This window comes from Ursus arctos, unplaced genomic scaffold, assembly GCF_023065955.2.
Source record: "Ursus arctos isolate Adak ecotype North America unplaced genomic scaffold, UrsArc2.0 scaffold_29, whole genome shotgun sequence".
Classification (NCBI taxonomy): Eukaryota; Metazoa; Chordata; class Mammalia; order Carnivora; family Ursidae; genus Ursus; species Ursus arctos.
In genome coordinates, this window is record NW_026622974.1 from 13010965 (window position 1) to 13031052 (window position 20088).

General features: G+C 44.7%; 1 protein-coding gene across 1 annotated transcript; it reads right to left on the reverse strand.

The window, feature by feature from the left end:
- Positions 1-1431: 1431 nt before the first annotated feature.
- Positions 1432-17848, reverse strand: LOC113261183 (glutathione S-transferase A4). Its single transcript, XM_026507236.4, has 7 exons — positions 17753-17848; positions 16634-16738; positions 10087-10138; positions 8407-8539; positions 7442-7583; positions 5693-5824; positions 1432-2028 (listed from the first exon to the last, which is right to left on the reverse strand). The coding sequence occupies exons 2-7, from the start codon at positions 16721-16723 to the stop codon at positions 1906-1908; spliced, it is 672 nt and encodes a 223-aa protein (XP_026363021.3). The 5' UTR covers positions 16724-16738; positions 17753-17848; the 3' UTR covers positions 1432-1905.
- Between the last annotated feature and the right edge of the window lie 2240 nt (positions 17849-20088).

The following is a 20088-nucleotide window of genomic DNA, read 5'->3' on the forward strand; positions in this document are numbered from 1 at the left end:
AGCTCAAGTTGAGGAGTGCCCAACACCAGCCTCACGTTCCGCAACCCACTAGGACGCACGGAGCACGTTGAAAGCTGTTCTACTCACGGCTACGGTTTACCACGGGGAGAGGATACAGTTGAAAATCAGCCCAGGGGAGAGAGGCCCAGGGCAGAATCCAGGCGCGTTCCGCACATGGAGCTTCCAGATGTCCTCTCTCCGTGGAGCTGCGGACAGCACTGACTCACCCTGGCAACCGTGGATGACAACGGAGTGTGTCAACCAGGGAAGCCCACCCGAGCCTTGAGTCCGGACGTTGGGGCGCACTCCATCATGTGGGCATGACCGATGGCCCATGTGGCTGATCTGTCTCCAGCCCCTCCGGAGTGGAGCTGACACCACCAGACCCCGCGCTGCGCTGCTGGCGCGGCTCAAGGCCCTCACCTAACTCATACAGTTATTGTCTGGCTGACTCAGGGCCTCCAGGCAGAGGTGTTCCCATCAGGCAGGACAGTCCAAGGGCTCGGAGATCAACTCCCAGGAGCAAAGGCCAGACCTGGCTTTGGGCAGGGAAATACTGTACTACCCACACCCTCATCTTCTTATTGGCTTGTGCTCTCGGGAGCCTGGGCCATCGCGGCTCCGCAGGCTTGCCTGGCGCCGCACCTGCCACCAAGCCGTGGCTCGTCCAGTAATTCTAAGTATCATGGTGACGACAGAGGCCCACACCGTGGACATGGGAACCCAAATAACCACCGTGACGCCTGCGCTTGATTTTCCTCTAATAAAACACGGACGTACTTGCAATTGTGACAGGCATTAATGATCCCTCTGCCACTGCTGCTGGCTTTTCACATCTGGGCAAAGATCCCTCCTGCAGTAAGGAACGAGTGTGTCCTCTCTGAGACTCTCAGCAAACACCAGCTTTTCCTCGGTTTTTTAATTCCTGAACTATCAGGTACCCTAAAAGCAGGAATTCTTCCTTTTCCAAAATTACTTCAGCTGTTTCCACATTTCTCTCCCCTACTATGTGCTGAATTGTCCTAGAGCAGGGGCTCTGTTCTAGGGTTCTGCTTCCTCACACCCTGCGGGGCACACATAAGTGCTCAATTAATATTTGAGACCCAAATCCACGCATGTTAAAAGCAGTATTAATAAACTGTACTTTGAGTTCTGAAATGCAAAAATTACCAGCCTACAAATAACCATGTGGGTAGTAAGAAGATAAAAGTAATGTATATATAATTCTCTTCCACATGCATCAAACACAACTGGAGGGTTATACAGACGAGAACTGTTTGCCTGTGGAGAGCAGAACCTTGTAGCTGGGGGGCAGGGCCAAAAAGACCACTTCCAACTCTACACCCTCGTACGCCCTCTTGATTTTTGAACCACGGGAATATGTTCTAGATTCCTAAAAATGTATCAAAAAAAATTCTGGCAACAGAGCAATGATTTGTAAATTCTTTATTTTGGCTAATATTGACCGCCTTCGTTACTACCACAGATTTATTATAGCTGAGAGGAATTATTCACTAGATATTCTGTTATTATGAAACACCAAAACTTAGCAAGAGACTGGAGGGGCTTTTAGAAAGGGACAAGGAGAGGGGAAAAGCAGCCCAAGGGAGAACACAAGGTCCTGCCCAGCCTGGATGTCAGGAAATGAGTCAGCACATCAGATCTAACTGAAATGCCAGCCTCTCCGAAAGGGCTTTCGGAAAAAAGTTGCATTAACAATTATTCACTGGACAAAACAAAAGGTCAATGAATGTTTCTAGAAAAGATCCTGGCAGGAAAGACCCAACTAAGGAACAGTTATACATAGCACCATGACAGAGCTGGGATCAGGGCATCGATGAAGATGCTGGTGTGGACACAGCAATCTCTAGGGGCTAGCTCTCACTCACAGATGTCTGGGATGGTTTACGGCATGAAGATGTTGTAGACGGTTCTCACGTAGATGTCATCTGGAGGAGGCTTCTTCTTGCTGCCAGGTTCCAGGAATTTCTTAATTGTAGGGATATTACTTATTTTCACTGTGAACTCCTGCAAAAGGAAAACACAACAGTTCAAGGTTAACAGCAAAGGTAATAGAAACTATGAAAATATGACTGTGTAAAATGGCCCCTGAAAATTTGCTCGAGAAGTATTTGTTACAGGAACCCAACCGGGAATGTAATCCAGCATCTGCTTGGGGTCTGATCTCTTGGTGTGATTGTTTATAATCTCCATCCACAAGCGCTGAGATCTAGACCAGGCTTTATGCATGCAAACCTCACGGTTCAGACCAAGATGTGAATTCTTTTCAGAGAGAGAAAAATAAAAAAGATGCTTAGATTAGGATTATGATGCTTGCTTAAGAGAAAAAAGGAAGGAAAAATCAGTACCTTGAATATACTGATCTACTCAGAGAAAATGCAAGAACCATTTAAATAAAAGTACTTTAAAAGATCATCATATGGTACAATTTCCTTTTTAAAATTCAGCTTCCTTGGACTTTTTTACTCCTATTAGCAAATGAATCCTCTTTCTGGCTATGTGTGGGAGATGGCCAGTTGCATTCTTTAATGGCCTAGGGCTCAGACACCAGATACCAGATATTTATGTAAACCATATTTATGGAAATCGTATTTTTCATTCAGAGTCAAATCTTACCAATACTCAGTAATTGAGAAGAAAAGTCTATTTGATCTAGTAAAAATTTTCAACAATACGAAGAAGTGTATATCCATCAAATATAATTATTCTAATAAAATTTTTCAAAGAGGTCATTTATTCCAAAAGCTATTTATTAAATGTCTATAACGTACAAAGCACAGCCTTAAGCATGCACACGAAGATACAGAAACATACATACATGAATCACTAATATTGACAAAAGCTAATAATTATGTCGAAGCTATGTAAATGACAAGTTTCTCTTTTTATCCCATATTCAAACTCTTTGTATCATCTCATTTCAAATGCTGTACCAATATTTAGGAATTTGTCCTATAGGATTTATCATTTCAGGATTTACCTGGGGTTCGTATTTGTCATGTATAATAAAACTCTGGTGACTTCTGACTTTTTTTAATACCTTTTAATCAATGCAGGAATGGCCCTTTAATTCAACTCAGATCTGGTGTTAGAGTCTAAGACCTCTAATATCGAAGCTCTAGCTCACCAGAGATTAAAATAATATTTAGGTGCAGCCACTATGGAAAACAGTGTGGAAGTTCCTCAAAAAATTAAACATAGAAATACCGTATTTTTACCCCTCCAAAATGAAAACACTAATTCAAAAAGATATATGCGCCCCTACGTTTATTGTGGTCGATTTACAATAGCCAAGTTATGGAAGCAACCTAGGTGTCCAACCCCGGATGAATGCATAAGGAAGATGTCTATATAATGGACAGGTGTCTATATAATGGAACGTCACTCAGCCATAAAAAAGGACATTTTGCCACGTGTGACAACATGGGTACACCTAGACGGTATTATACTCAGTGAGATAAGTCAGAGAAAGACAAGTATCATATGATTTTACTTATATGGGGAATCTAAAAACAAAACAAACAGAAAGAGACACATAGATACAGAGGACAAACGGACGGTTGCCGGAGGGGAGGAGAGTGGAGGGGGATGGGCAAAATGGGTGCGGTGGGAGGTACAGGCTTCCAGTTATGGAAGGAATAAGTCACGGGAACAAAATCTACAGCACAGGGAATACAGTCAATGACACCGTAACAGCACTGTCTGGTGACAAATGGTAGCTACACCTGGTGTCAGCACAGCATAATGTGTGCAGCTGCTGGGTCACCGTGTTGAAACTGGCATGGGATTGTGCGTCAACCACACTTAAAGAGGAAAAAAAAATTGGACCCATGTTAAAAAAAATACATATATATATATATTTATTTATTTATTTATTTATTTATTTATTTATGCAGATGTACCGGGGTATAAACTTTTTTTTTTTAATTTGACAAAGAGAGAGAGCACAAGGAGGGGGAGCTGCAGGCAGAGGGAGAGGAGAAGCAGGCTCCCTGCTGAGCAGGGAGCCCGATGTGGGACTCGATCCCAAGACCCTGGGATCATGACCCAAGCCGAATGCAGATGCTTAACCCACTGAACCACCCAGGTGACCCTGTGCCTGGGGTATAAAAACAAGTTGTTAGCAACATGGAGAGAAAATACCAACAGGTCCCTGGGTTATTTCAGGGACCTACTGGTATTAAAGTCAAATTAAAAAAATGTTTACTTCTTTGTCTGCAAGAGGAAATGAACAGACAGCTGAACAACATAATGGCTGTGGCCTTGTTGAAGACTTCGAGGCTTACTTCTGGGTGCATGTTTTCAAATAGTGGCGGCTGTCCTCCTACAACAAAATGTATTTGCTAGACTTGGAAAAAAAAATTTTTTTTTTTTAAAAATGCACATGTATTTGAAGACTTTGGAGATCTGATATATTTCTCTTGGCTTTTGATAACTTAGTCATTTGGGCTATACAGGAGATTGGCAGCCTTTTTCTATGAAGGACCAGTGAGTGAATATTTTAGGTTTTGGAAGCCATGTGGTCTCTATCAGAACTACTCAATTCTTCTGTGCTAGTACAAAAGCAGTGTAGACAACGCGCACGGGAATGAGCATGGCTTTGTGAAATTCGAACTTCATAGAATTTCATGTGTCGTGAAATATTATTATTCTTTTGATATTTTTTCAACCACTTAAAAATGTAAAAACCATGCTTAGCTCAAGAGCTATATACAAACAGGTGGCAGGCCTGATCTGAGCCCAGAGGCTGTAGTTTGCCAACTCCCCATATACAGGAAAGCCCACTGGACCGGGAGAAAGGCTAAGGTTCTAGACAGAACTGAGGCCCCCACTAACTAGGCTATCTCGGCTGCTGACTTCTTTACCCTGGGTTCTATCTATACCGAAGGAGCTTGATGAGATTGGTTTAAAGCCCCTTTCTGGGGACACCTGGGTGGCTCAGTCAGTTAAGCATCTGCCTTCAGCTCAGGTCATGATCCCATGGTCCTGAGATTGAGTCCCGCATCCGGCTCCTTGCTCAGGGGGAAGCCTGCTTCTCCCTCTGCCTGCCGCTCCCCTTGCTTGTGCATGCACGCACGCTCTCTCTGTCTGATAAATAAATAAAATCTTTTAAAAACGTAAAGTCCTTTTCTGCTTCAAAGTTCTATGATCAATCTTAGCAGAATACTACTAAAGAGTGAGTGGAGACACATGCAAATCTCTCCTTGGAATTTCTGGGAAGGGGAATGGTGGGAACTCTCTGGATGCCACTCAGGCTGGGATGTTTCCAATTTGAGAGCACATTATTCCTGAGACTGGGAGCCACACCCTGAGGGTAAGATTGTTTTTGGTACCGACCCCAAGCCCTCCCGTCTGTATATATACAGCACGGAAAGAGAAGGAATGCCTCATCCCTGCGATGACCTCTAAGGCAAGTCCTTCCCGACAAACTGTGTATGGAGTTTGTTTCAAAGCGTAGTTACGGAACAAAACTAAGGTAAAACTCCTTGCATAGGCACGTGATCTTTCAGCTCTAAAGATCTGGGGACCAGAAAAACCATTTTAAGTCTGTACCTACATTTCACGAACTAGAATCTAAAAAAGTACGTACACATCCCCAGCCAACCAATCAACAGACGTTGGAGGAAGGCCTGAGTTCGGGGCCAATGTTCTAAAACATGGTTTTATTTACCTGGAGATGAGGAAACGCAGACAGGATATTGGGGATTTTCTCTTCTAGAGCCAAAATGGTTTGGAGTAGAATGATGTCCGCAAGGCTCAGCTGGTTACCAACGAGAAACCTTTGCCCATGATCCCTTAAAACCTACAGGATACAAATGTTTTGCATTGCTTACAACACTTTACATGGAGAAACTGATGAAACTGTTGAATCAGTGCAGTATCGCAGTATTTTATAAATAATATCAACTAAGAGGAGGTTCCCTGTATCAGAGACAGAGAACGTACAAAGGGTGTAGAAATGGAACTACCATAAAATACCTGCTTCACATCAGAAGGAAATACTGAGGGGGGAAAGAAAATATTAATTCTGGATTTAGCGTCCAGTGCTTTAAAAGGATACACCCATTCCATAAATGTATCTACAGAAATGAATTAGGGGTGACAAATTCAGGAGGCTGGGGACATGATGTAAGTAAGCAACAGGTCCCTTTCAAGGAGCCTCATCTCACTCGCCAGCTCTGCGTTTCTACAAACATCAGGACTCGTAGTCATTAACTAGACATGACTACTAAAAACGTAAGCTTCCTTTCCTCCCTTCCAAGACAGAGAACACGAAAACACCAGAGCTCATCTTGACTCCCATTTTGAGAGTATGTAGGTTCAGTGATTCATTGGGAAAGATGATGTTGGGGGAGAGGCAAGGAACAGTGGTAGAAAAGGGGGGGATCTCCATTGCAGTGAACTCTTGGATGCCCATGAGTGTGTTTGTGAGGTGTGTGTGTGTGTGTCTGTGTGTGTGTGTGTTGTCTGACACTAGCCCTACATATAACTCCCAGTCAAATATAGCTACTGAAGCCGGAGTGGGAGATCACAGCGAATCCAGAATTGTAGTCAGAAGCCTGTCCAATCCTGGCTCCTCACCTTAGGCGTGTCACTCAAGCTGTCTGGGATTCCATTCCCTTATGTGGAAAAGGGGTAACAGTTTATAGCTGATATGTTGGGAGGAGCCCTGACTTAGTCTGGAACCTCATCAAGGCACGTGTTCCTCCCTCATCACACCCACATTTCTTCATTATTATATTTTACATTCACCAAGTGCCTGTGGGCAAGAGACCATGACACCAAGCGACAGAAAAGCCCAGAAAATACCTCTCCTTCTTAAATCTAATTCCACAAAGATGGCCAGAGGAGATCTGCCAATGCCCTATTTTTACACTCTCTTCTTTTTTTAACTGAAACATTTAAAACCATTCCTCTCAGCTGAGAAAAATAGCTTGAAGCTCAGAGAAGCAGATATATTAATAAGACGAGGAAAATAACAAAACAGGAAACAAAAAGAGCAAAGGGAAGAAAAATAAAACAACAATGGTCTTCTCATCACATCAAACTCTCAGGTAGGAGGCCTGATACACAAGGGCTGTCCCACAAATGTCTGTGGGACGCAATTAGGAAGGAATCGGGTAGTTTCTGCTTTTCTGCATCTTACACAGGGTGGGCTCGTGGTGAATGTAACGACAGTCATGCACACATGTGGTGAACACGTATTTTTTCCAGACTTCTGAATAACATGGCCCAAGGAGCATCTGAGGGGCTTCAAGACATCCTGGCTTTGTGCTGACGGCTACCGTCAGCTCTCAGGAATCCAGCAAGGTTAGTCCAGGGCTGCTCCGCGCTACACTGTCCTGAGCAGAGAGGGGCATTAGTGGCGGCTCCCTTGCCGTCTGGTCAGGCTGCGCTCACGGGCTTCTCTGCCACTTACCTTTTCAAACACAGGGAAGTATCTAATTATAGCCTTCTGGGCCATGTTAACCACTTCCTTTTGTTGATCATCGGGTTTTAGAAAAGGATGCATGATAATCAGTTCCAGCAGATCTAACGTTCCCTCCACGTACATGTCAATCCTTAAAATGAAAAAAAAAAAAAGCTTCCTCAGTTTCCCCTTCTTTGAACTCATCGGCTTCCACAGCTAAGAATTCAGAGCACTTTTCTCTTAAGGTTCTGGCAACCTAAGTGCCCAGAAGCATTTATCTATACCCGTCTCCAAGAGCAAAGATGCGAATTCTAGTTGTAATTCAGAAAAATCTGTCACATGTCAGAAAGCACAAGAGTCATGGTGTCCCCCTCTCCCGGACCCCTAGTCCTCTACCCTTACTCTAGTTCCCACGCTCGGTGTGGGTGGAATTTAACATTTGTAAAAATAGCAGATACCATTTATGGGGAGCTTGGCGTGTACCAGGCATGGTGCTAAACGCTCTCCACCCAATATGTCATTGACTCCGATGACATTATCAGGTATGTGCTACCCGTCTACTGTCCAGGACACTCAGTGGGACTGCCAAACTCGGCACCTCGCCCTGTGTCACGCATCCCAGGAGGCACAAGGACCAGGCTTTGAGTTCACAAATATAATCGAAATTACAATCAAGGCACAGGATCCCAGATCTTGAAAGGCGCAGCACCTTCCTGTTCTTCATATTGGTGAGAATGAATTTGCAAGAAAGGTAAAAAGCAGCGTCAAAGCATTTAAAGATGCTGAAGCCTGAAACAATCGCGCCCCAGAGAGAGGATCCAGTATCTGAACTCAATTCTTCGCTATGGTTTCACCCAGACCCTCTGCACTGATGATTCCCTGTTGACACTAATGCTACAAGGCATAAGGGGAGCCTGCTATTCGGCTAAGGTATCAGTGAGTGACAGCGAGAGCACTTGACAGGGCCACAGTACAGGGTTCTCTCCTTGAGGTCCTTGCCGAAGAGGCGGTGCTTCTCCGCGATGTAGTGGAGGATACTCCGGGTCTGCACCAGCTTCATTCCGTCAATCTCGACCATGGGCACTTGCTGGAACAGCAGGTGGTTACCTAAGAATGGTGACCCAGAGTTAGGACTGATCTCATCCCTGTCCCCGAGCCCCTACACACGCCCAACCAGATGAAAAGGGACCGTGGGGTCAGAGCCTTGGGACCCGTGTGAAGCTCCCTGAGGACAGATAACCTCAACTTCATTCAGGGGAGCAGACTGAACCATCAAAAAAGCCTGAAAACTGGCCCTGTTCCAAACCTTCCTTTTTCATTCTCACCCCGGGGAAATATCTACCCACCGTGGCCAAGGGGCGGGAGAGAACGCAGGGAAGGTATTTCTGCAGAGCTGCCTTGGCCAACACAGCAACCAGAAGCCGCACGTGTGTAGGGAAACCTAAACTTAATCGAACTTCTGAAAAATTTAGAATTCCATTCCTTAAGCACACGCAACACATTTCAAGGGCTGAGTAGGCACACACGGCTAGCAGCCACTACGTCGGACTGACAGCAGAATGTTTCCAGCACTGTGGAATGTTCTACTGGTTGCACTGCTTTAGAAATTCTGAGCATACAACCGAAGTCACCAACTGACAGCTGTATACACACTGGCTCTTCCATAGCCACCGACCACGTACGACCAAGTTTGCTGTCACCGATCAAAACGCAAGCCATTGCTTTCTCCAACAAACCTATAAACGAATTTGTTGTTTCTATTTGCAGAGAGACAAATATAGGATAGAGCCCAGCCCTCAAGGGTCTCAAGGACTGGCGGTACCTGAGGGTCTGGGGGAGATGAGCACTCCGCACATGCCCAGCGATGTCAGGCCAGTGTCACGCATGAAGGCTGACACTGCAGCCCGTCCCTCTCTAGGGAGCCTTCAGCTGGGCCGAGAGACCCTGCTGATGGCTGGGAGGGAGGCTACTTACAGAGTCGCTGGTGTTTCTTATGGAGCCTGGGCACGGAGGGAGAGGGGCTGACTGGGAGTTAAAGGGGGGTCTTTCCCTGAATTCACCACAGAAAGGCAGCCCAGTGGAAATGGGGACTTCTGTCTGCATACTTCAAGAAAACACGGGTGCCTCAGACAATTTGGAAGAAGCAAGGTGGGGAAGATGAAGAGGAGGGAAGGGATGAAGGAGAGGAAAAAAGAGGGGAGGGAGAGGTCAGTGGAGGGCAGGAAGAGGAGAAAGGGATGGAGAAGGGCCATTCACCTCACGGTTCACTCCCTTTAGCTCTCAGGGAATTATTGACTAAGAGTGACTTCCTGGCAAATTTCAGTTATTTCTCAGCATCCTTGCCCTTCCACATAAAGATCTGTTCTTAAACGAAATCGTTATTGGAGCGCCTGGGTGGCTCAGTGGGTTGAGTGTCTGACTCTTGATGTTGGCTCAGGTCACGATCTCAGGGTTGTGAGGTCGAGGCCCGCATCGGGCTCTATGCTTAGCACGGAATCCATTGGGATTCTCACTCTCCCTCTCCCTCTGCCCCCCACCCCACCCCGCTCACGCGTTCTCTCTCTCTCAAAATAAAAATAAGTAAATCTTTAAAAAAGAAAATGTGGGAAAAAAAAATTAGTATTACCAAACAGTTGTTTCATTTCCATACTCACCATCCTGCAACTTCTGCAACTGTTCTTTTGTTTCCAAGAATTCTTCATCAAACTAAATTAAAAAAGAAAAAAAAGATACCCCCCCACCCAAAGAAGGCATAGGTCATTACAGGATCAGGACTGAAACTACCAAGTCAAACTGTCTCAGAAGCAGAGAGAAAGAGCACACTTAGCACCCACATCTTGGTTTCCCACTAACAGAAACCACAGCTCCTGGGAGAAAAGGTTGATGCTGGTAGATGAGAAAGCAAAGAAGAGCTCAAAGACCGATGAGATATGGCAAAGGCAAAGGCATGCAGGACCCTACTTGAGGGGGAGTCCCTAGCCAAATTTGGGACAATTCAAGCATCGGAAGGGTAATGTCACTTAGGGGTCATCACACACCAACAACAAAATCCCGGTGTCTTTAAGTGATGATACTCAAAAAAGTAGAAAGAAAAGCTCTTTTTACAGACGAATTAGTGCTAACTAGGGATAAAACTAGGGCATTACCAGTTTGTAACCTACAACCGATTCTCATAAGGATCAAAATGGATGCTGAAATCACGGAGTTATAAAGCACGGAACATTCGAACAACCTTGAAATCGCAGCCCGTAAGTTAATTATGACAATGGAAATATGTAGCTTTGGGGTGGAAAGATCTGGAGACCTCACCATCTATCTAACCAAGTGCTCAAACTCAGCTGCCCACTGGGGGACGTGGAGACATTGTGTGCTTCCTGCTGTGACCCAATGAGAAGGGCATGGCAACACTGAAACCCAGATCTAACCACAAGGTGACAGTCAGAATGTGGGGCACTCGGCAACAAAGACAGGCCGGGACTCTTCCAAACCTACAGAAAACTTGTTTTGGGGGTGCCTGGGTGGCTCAGTGGGTTAAGTGCCTGCTTTCAGCTCGGGTCATGATCTCAGGGTCCTGGGATTGAGCCCTGCGTCGGGCTCTGTGCTCAGTGGGGAGCCTGCTTCTCCCTCTGCCTCTGTCTCTTCCCTCCACTCGTGCTCCCTCTCTCAAATAAATAAATAAAATCTTAAAAAAAAAAAAAAAACCAACCAACTTGCTTTGTTTGTGTTTAAGTTTCTTGGTGCACAAGGTTTGAGAACAGGTTTGAGGGATTTGCCTCTGCCATTCCCACTCTGCACTCCTCACCACTTATCTGGCTCTCCTTTTCTAGACTTCCATTCACGTCCCAACTGAAAGCCTAAGCTCCATTGTCCAAGGACAAATCTTTATTTAAAAGAGATTTGCCTTTAGCCAGGTAGCCCTCGTCTGATAACTCTTCTTTATGGAATCTGGTTTCCAAGTTCATGCAAAGAGTCAGTTTCTACTTTACACATTTCTTTTCAGTGAAGACAAGGGTATGGAAGGAAAAAAAAAGAAATAAAAAGCAGACACTCTTCTAGATGAAAGCAGACTAAAGAGACAAAATAACCCAACACCTGAATCCTGATTAAATCCTGGATGTTGGGGATGGGGCGGGGGTGGCGGTTGTAACTGCCAGATAGATAACAGTAACTGCTAAATAGATAGCAGTCCCCCTTTGGGGGACAGTATGGAACTTTTGAATATGGATCACATATTGCTATTGCAAAATTAGTATTAATGTTATCAGCTGTGACAATGATACTGTGGTTATTAGAACAATTACTTTGTCTTTCTTAGGAAAATACATGTTGATGTCTGCAACTTCCTTTCAAATGGTTGACAAAAAAAAAAAAAAGCAGAGAGAGGAGGGGAGAAAACAAACGTAGCAAAATGTTAACAATTGGTGAATTTAGTTGAAAGGTGTCCGTTATCCTATTACAACTTTCTGTAGGTTTGAAAGTTGTCAAATTAAAAAGTTGGGGGGAAAAGGAAATGCCGGAAGCATGTTCCTCTTCTTGTACTTTAAAAAAAAAAAGTGTTCTAATGCACAATGTACTTCCCGTCAAGAAGGGGAGACCTCCTCTCCCCAGGTCCCCAGATGACTCCCCACCCATGTATGTCCCTGTGCTGCTCCCCCAAATCATCTGAGGGAGGGGCAGAGCTGACCAGCACAAAATCAGCAATCCTCCCCTCTTCTGGCTCAACTACCCGACTTGGGGGTTGAATCAAGACAACGGGGAGTAGGTATGTCTTCTGCTACTCGCCGGGATCCTCGCGGTGCGAGAGGGGTCTGGCAGGACCACCATCTGGTGCCTACCGAGCAGCCTCCTCAGCGCAAGATTGTTCAGGGTGGGGCGCCTGGGGGGCTCAGTCCGTTAACATCTGCCTTCGACTCAGGTCACGATCCCGGGGTCCCGGGATCGAGCCCCACATGGGGCTCTCTGCTCAGCAGAAGGCCTGCTTCTCCCTCTCCCTCTCCTTTTCTCTCTCAAATAAATAAATAAAATCTAAAAAAAAAAAAAAAGGATGTTCAGGGCATTTGCAGTGCAGGTGGTGCTCCCTCCATACTACGGCTCCCAAACTTTTATAACCACGATCATTCAAAGCCAATAGGAAAGTGTATGCGTGCGTGCGTGTGTGTGTGCATGTGTGCACATGCGTGCCTGTATGTGTGTGTGTGAGAACCCAGGCCCACTCTTGAGAGATTCACATTCAGTAGTTGAGAGAGACTGGAAATGTACATTTTTTAAAGCAAATCTTTCGAAAGAGTTCTGATTCTGGCTTCTGACTTCCTGGGAACATTATGCAGACCTCTCACCAGGGACACTCTTGCGTCCAGCTTTACAAAGCATGGTCAGTAAGAGGCAGCGGGCACAGGAACGGCACGTGAGAGGGCGGGAGAGGCAAGGAAAAAATCACGAGGCAGAGCTTGGAGGGAGCTTGGTATTGTGCAATGCTGCAAGGGTAGACACACTGTCACGATTTCTATCGAGACGATCGGTCGCCTTTGCTCCCTCACCAGGGCACCGTTCCCAGTGGGATACTTCGGAGAACTGCCCTCTTGCCCACCACACCACTCCCTTTTCAACGGTCTGTCAGTTTTCTGTGAATTGCCCAGAAACCCTGAATCAGGAGTTTGTGGTACTTGAGTCTTCTTTTACATGTGTTACTCTTCCTCTTTAACAAGGGGGATCAGACTAGGTTTCTGGGGGGTCTTTGGGCAAATAGAGCCCCAAGCAGCAATGAAGCAACACTGGGCAGGGAGCAAGAACAATGTCTAAGGACCCAAACCAAGCGACTGAGAGCGAGGATGCTGACTCTCCGAATCAGGCAGGCTGCCGTCCAGCAGATTTTGGTTACCGAGTGACTCAGATGTGGGTGCTTGACACATCAGGCTTTTCCAAAGCACATTTTTAGTTAAGCACAGAGATCTGAAGCAGCTGTGGAGGATGGGCTGGCAGCCCACTGGGTAAGTTCATGATTCCCCACGTCACAGTGCTGGCCCCCTCACCAATACTACCTTTGGGGAATGGCCCCTATACACTATGTGGCCGGCCCCTAGTAAGGGAAGCCAATCTAGTTCCCTCCACACGGGTTTGGGACCCTCTGGGCCAATTCTCTACCTCACCTGTCTGCCCACTGTGACTGGTCAGGGGAGGTGGGTCATATGACCCATGTTCTTTTTTGTTTAACTTACTTAGGGTTGGTTTTTCTACTGCTGTCACCAAGAATCTTGATTCACACATAGGGGAGTAGGAGGAACAGGGGAGAATGAAGGCTGGAGAGAGAGGATTTGACAAAGGATTCTATTAAATGCACAAGTAAGCACCCACTGCAAACCTATTAAATAAGCCAGATCTGCAAACTCGGAAGCCCACAGGAAAAAGACACGTAACATCAATAAGCCAACCAGGTTCAGGTCATGGGACCAAGAATTTTTCCACTCTCCTCTTAACACAATTAGAAAATCTATCCTGAGACAACAGGTGGGCAGTGTGATGAACTAGAAAGGTCCATCCATAGTGGCAGTCCTTCCTTACTCAGATTTAGCAATTACCGCCCTCTGAGAATAAGGGCCTAGGATCATCAGATCTTCAAATACATCAAGAGAAGTCAGAAATCAGAATTTGTATATAACAATGGTATCAACTTATTTAGCTAATTTTAAAACACTGTACAGTGAGTTAGAATGCTATGCAAAGAAATCAAAACCAAAACCAAACAAACAAAACACAAAGCCTCAAACCCAACAACCCTCATTTGCCATCTTTGGAGGTTGGCAGGGTAACGACCGAGTATTCTGACAATCGATAGAGAGCCTATATCAAGCATTTACCTGACCTTTCCCATGTGAACTGGACTGCAAGGGAATTAAATAGTTAAGTTAAAAATTACTCTTTGTAAGAGAAACACAGTTAATAAATTCAGATGCAATGATAGAAAGAAACAGAAAAATCACCATTTTATAATCCCTAACAATGGTGATGATAAATAGATGCTAAAACCACTAGTTGAGAAGGTAATGGAGGAAACTTCATAATGCGTGCATCAGGCTGACGTCGCGGGAACACGCAGCTCAAGCCCAGCAATGCTGAAAGGGAGACAGTCAGACATCATGCATCCCTTGATGTCGTATAATAAAAACATGTTCACAGTATCCCTGTGATGGAGTCTCTGGCAGGCAAAAAAAAATAAAAAAGGTTTAGAGATAGAAAAAAATGAGCCTGGATTTGATCGCACCTCTGGGTCCAACTAGCAGTTTACAGGAAATATAGAAATAGAAGAATATGGTAAAATGGGGGTAAAGCAGCCAAATCTAGAATGGGGGAAACTCTACAGGGCAGTTTCTTCCACAAACAAATGGCACTAAACACAAATACAGACACTCAGCACCCAGCTCTTGGTTGCTAAAACCACTTGCTGATAAAAGGGACCAGGACTCCTTGGAGAAATGCCAGATTCTAGGGCCGGGGCTAGGAAAATACAAGATGAGCCTGGAGCATCTTCAAGGGTCAGAAAGTAAGAGAGAGCTGAAGGGAAGGAAAAGAAAAGCGAGCCCGGAGCCATGTATACAGACGTGACGCAGGAGCCAGCCTGAAAGAGCCGATGGCCAAAGTGGGACTATTTGGGCAAGAAAACATTACTGGATTATAGCACAAAGCATAAAATAAATACTATATACTTACGTCCATACTGATATAAAGAAATGCTTGAATAGATAAATGGAGGAGAAAAAAAACCCTGAAGTCTCTTTTACGTAAGAATTCTAAATGCAGGTGCCTCCCTCTTCAGGAGGTGGAGTTTAATCCCCATCCTTTTGAGTGTGGGCTGAACTTAATGACTTGTTTGGAAATAAAAAAGGGGAAAATAATCCCTTTACAATGAAGAAACCTGGCAGACACCACCTTAGCCAAGCGACCAAGGTTAATATCACCCCTAATATGCAATGAGAAGGACACCTGAGCTCTGTGCTAGTCTTCCCCCAAACCCCAGTCCAATCATGAGAAAACACCAAACAAACCCAAACTAGGGAGTTCAACAAAAATTCTGATCAATACTTTTCAAAACTGTCAACATCATGAAATAAAAGAAAGACTGGGGAATTGTGACAGATTGAGAGAGACTTAAGAAAACACAGTGACTAAGTATAATGTTGGGTCTAACCACAGTAAAGGACATGATTGGCAAAACTCATGAAATTTGAATAGTCTGCTGTTTAGTTGTGCACCAATGTTAATTTCTTAGCTTTGACACGATTATGTAAGATGATATCATAGGGGAGACGGAGTGGCCATTACATGCACTGTCTTTATAACTTTGCTATAAATTTAAAAATATTCCCAAATATAAAGTTTATTTTTAAAAAAATGCAGAGGAAACTGTTACAGATTTTAAAAATACTGAAAGAAACATAACCAAACACAACGTGTGGGTGTGATTTAGATCCAGCCTAGAATAAACTTACTATAAAAAGACCTGTTTGAGACAATCAGGCTGTTCAGATGTTAATAGGTAATTGTTAATTTTGTTGGGTGCGATTGTGGTATTGTGGTTCTGTTTTAAAATCCTCATCTTTTAGAGAGAAAAACTGAAATGCTCATTACCGATGAAAGGATCTGATGCTTGGATTTCGCTTTAAAATATTCCCACAAAGCAAATGGAGGAGATGGATGAGACGAGAGCAGCATAAAGCAAATAAATGACTGCTGAAACTGGGTGAGGGAAATGCATGGCAATGTTTTCTCAACCTCTGTACCAACTTGAACATTTCCATAAATAAGAAGCTAAGAGAACACTGTGGGTCAAAGCCTACACTACACTCAGACAAGAAGGCTACCGGTTTGAAGCCATTGAAGTGAAGAGGAAATTTACCTACAGATTGTGTTAATTAACAAAAGTCGTCACTGGCAAATTTCAGGTTCATGCCTTTCCTCCTTATTAATAGATATTGGCGGCAGATCAGAAGCTAATGATGAAGTAGAAGTCTGAAGTAAAAAAGAATTCCATCAACCACATTCCATTTATAAAGAAAAAAACCCCTGGCAAGGAAGGAATCTTCTGACTCAACCAAGCCTGTCTGTGTTAGGGGGGGCAGAGAGCTAGAACAGGACTCCGCCATTTATGTTTTCCTCAAAAGTCTCAAAGTTCACGACAAATCTGTGAAGAAACAGCATATAGGGTACCTCGACTCCAGCGGCAGCTAAAACCCATCTTACGGATTCCATGCGGCCTCTTCCGTTAGGATAGTGGAGTTTGGGCTTCGCTGCCATCATGGCCTTTCAGGCTTTCTGGAAAAAAGAAACAAAACAAATGCGCAGCTCCTGGTAGACGAGCAGTCTTAGTTCGTGTCTTCAACCCTGTGCTCACGGCCTAAATGAATATTCAGGATTTTGGCACAGGAAACCGGTTTTGTTTTGGGTTTTTTGTTTTGTTTGTGTGGGGTTTTGGGTTTTTTTTATGACTGCGTTTTCCCTCACTCAATAAAAACCTACCTCCATTTCCAAATATTAAAAGAAACAAACACCTTGGTTTTCATACCGTTTCTACTTATGATTTCTTCTTCTGGATCTTGGAAAGCTGGGGACATTGGTTATGGAGATATTTGTGCCAGGAGTAAGGTACTTCATAGATTCAGAACATCATATACTTTGACCTTGAAAATTTTAAATTTTCCAATTTCGGCTTGAAGAGGCAAGACGCGGAGGGCCGCGAGGAATTATGCACCCTTTGGGACCGTTGCAAGAATTCATGCTCTCACATGCATCCTTTTATTTGATGATGACAGCAACTGGGAGGTGGACGGGCCGAGCAATACTATTGTCTGCAAAATGTGCGTCCGTCGTCCCGCCTGCGGTAGCTTCCCCCCGGGTCCCGCACGTCCTCCGCCCCAACTGGAAGTTAAGCCTCCGACCTTCGGAATGCGCCCACGCCACGGACTTGGCCACCCGAGACTAGACTCCTGGGCTACCCCGGTCCCCGCTCAGCTCATGCTACCCCGGGGCTTCGGGAGGATCCGAGCTAGTCTTCCACTGAAACCGGTGGATTCAGACTCCGCAGAGCGGGTTAATAAAAATACACACACTGAGCCAAGAATGACCCCAGCCCCAGCAAAGGAGCCCACGCCTGCCCAGATGGGGGCGGAGGCGCCAAAGGACCGGAGGGAGGGAGACGAGAAGGATTGAATGGGGGCTGGGAAGAGTTGCGACGGACGATGGAGTAAGAGGCTTGGGGCCGAGGAGTGGAGGGGAGGAGAAACGCGGCGAGGAGAGAGGGCGGTTGGGGGCGGCAGGAGGGAGACAGACCTGGAGTCCGCTCGGAGCACCCGGAGCCGTACAAAGCGCTCTGCGAGCGGTCTGCAGCGAGGCGGGACCAGCTCTCCGCCAGAAGGCGCCCCCGGTGGGCGAGGCTCCGGGAAGTTTCACCAATAGAGACAGTAATGTTTAGCATGCCCCACCCATCTGCAAGGCATTCTGGATACTATGAAAACAGCCCAAATTCGAGCCGGTTTCAAGAAAAATTTTAGCGTTGTGAGGAATGAAATGGCCTTTGAAGTGTCGATTCGGTGACAACCTTAGTTAAAAAAGACATGTTAGGGATTCGATATGGTTAAAACAACTCGACCTATGCGAAAAGAAAAATTCGTCTTAGGGTTTATATAGCTTACCCACGAGCTCGCTTTCTCGGATGTGAGGGCGATCTGGCTGCGACATCTGTCACCCCATTGATCGCCAGGGTTGATTCGGCTGATCTGGCTGGCTAGGCGGGTGTCCCCTTCCTCCCTCACCGCTCCATGTGCGTCCCTCCCGAAGCTGCGCGCTCGGTCGAAGAGGACGACCTTCCCCGATAGAGGAGGACCGTTCTTCGGTCAAGGGTATACGAGTAGCTGCGCTCCCCTGCTAGAACCTCCAAACAAGCTCTCAAGGTCCATTTGTAGGAGAACGTAGGGTAGTCAAGCTTCCAAGACTCCAGACACATCCAAATGAGGCGCTGCACGTGGCAGTCTGCCTTTCTTTTGACAGTAAAATCGTAAACACTTTTTAAACTGTTCTTGTTTAAACAAGAATGCCTTGCAAATTCATAAAAACTACTTCTATAACATGGCATTATTAAACGGAACCTATATATTATTAAAAAGAACTTAAATTGTCTCATTTTGTATATAGATCATATACTTCTTCCCCCTTTTCTTTCTTGACCCCCAGTGATCATCTTTTTCCCTTCATTTCATACACCTTAAAGACAACCACTCTAAGTCACAGGCTAAACAGAGCACTTGCCTGGAGGGGAGGAAGGGGGGCACTGGGGTGGGGTGGAGGTGTTAGTGGGGCTAAAAAAGTAATTTGGTAAATAAGTCTTTAAAAAACAGAGTAAAGCCATCAAGGCTATAATATAAAGTAGAATGCAGAATTCACGTGGATCTCAAAGTTTAAAATACATGCCTTCAAAAGGACTCAAAAACTATTTCTTGTTTTTAGAGGCAGCTTCTGCTATTTCTCAAACTACAGATGTTGCTGACTATTGTTTCCTCCACGAGGGGCTCTTGAGAGTACCTGCCTTGAGAAACTTGTGGCGCTGAACAGTTGCAGCAAATAACAGAGATTTTAATTTCAGTAGATTTCTGTGGCAGGAGTTGAATTGGGACAATGGGAAGGAGAGAGAGACCTATTAAATACCCATGTGTATTAAAGTAGCACCATAAATTTGAAGATGATGATTAAGAAAAGGTGAGATAGTAAGGAGATGGAAAATGACAGATTTACTAATCATATCACCGCAAGTAGAGGAAAGGAAGAGAAAAGGTCTCCCCCCAAACACACATTTCCTTTTCCCCCCTCCTTCTCTATTTGTCATAACATTTACTGTCATCTAACATATCAGGTATTTTAGTTAAGTATTTTGTTATCTGTCTGTAGATTTAATAGAATGTAAATTCCATGAGGTTAGGAATTTTCATATTTTTTAAAAATATGCTTTTGTATATCCTGGTCCTAGAACAATTCTTAGCCCAGAGTAGATATTCAGAGAATATGTGCTGGAAAAATGATTAAATGAATCAACAATGGTTGGTTTCTGCTCCATAAAGGGTGGAGGAGGACAAGGTTTAGGGAAAATAATGAGTTGATTCATCTTTCATTCCTACAAGCCATTCATCTGGAAATGTCCACGAGACAGTTGAATAAGCCAGTGAGGACTCAGAAAGCATGACTGAGATGGATCCAACAGGCAGCAAAAGGATGAGCTTATCCAGAGAAAGTATGTAAAGTAAGAGAAGCAAGTCAAGAACAGCCGGGCACCACGAGAATCAAAGTCACTTACAAATAAGACTAACAGTATATGTTCAATTTCACCTTTCTCATTCTGACTTAACACAGACAATACTTAGTTTAACGTGGGTAGGAAGTCATATTTTCCAAACCTGCTGAAAGTGATCATTCTTTATTTTTTTTTCTAACCCATCTTTTTGCAAGAATTCACTTTAATCGAACTAGATAAGACAAGTATTATTCAACTTTGTTGATAAGCCAAATATTTATCTCCATTTGCTTATTTCTAATGAGTTGAACCATATCAAATTGCTGATATTTTATTGTATTTTTCTAACCTACAACAATGGCAACTTCATTAAGTCCAACCTAAT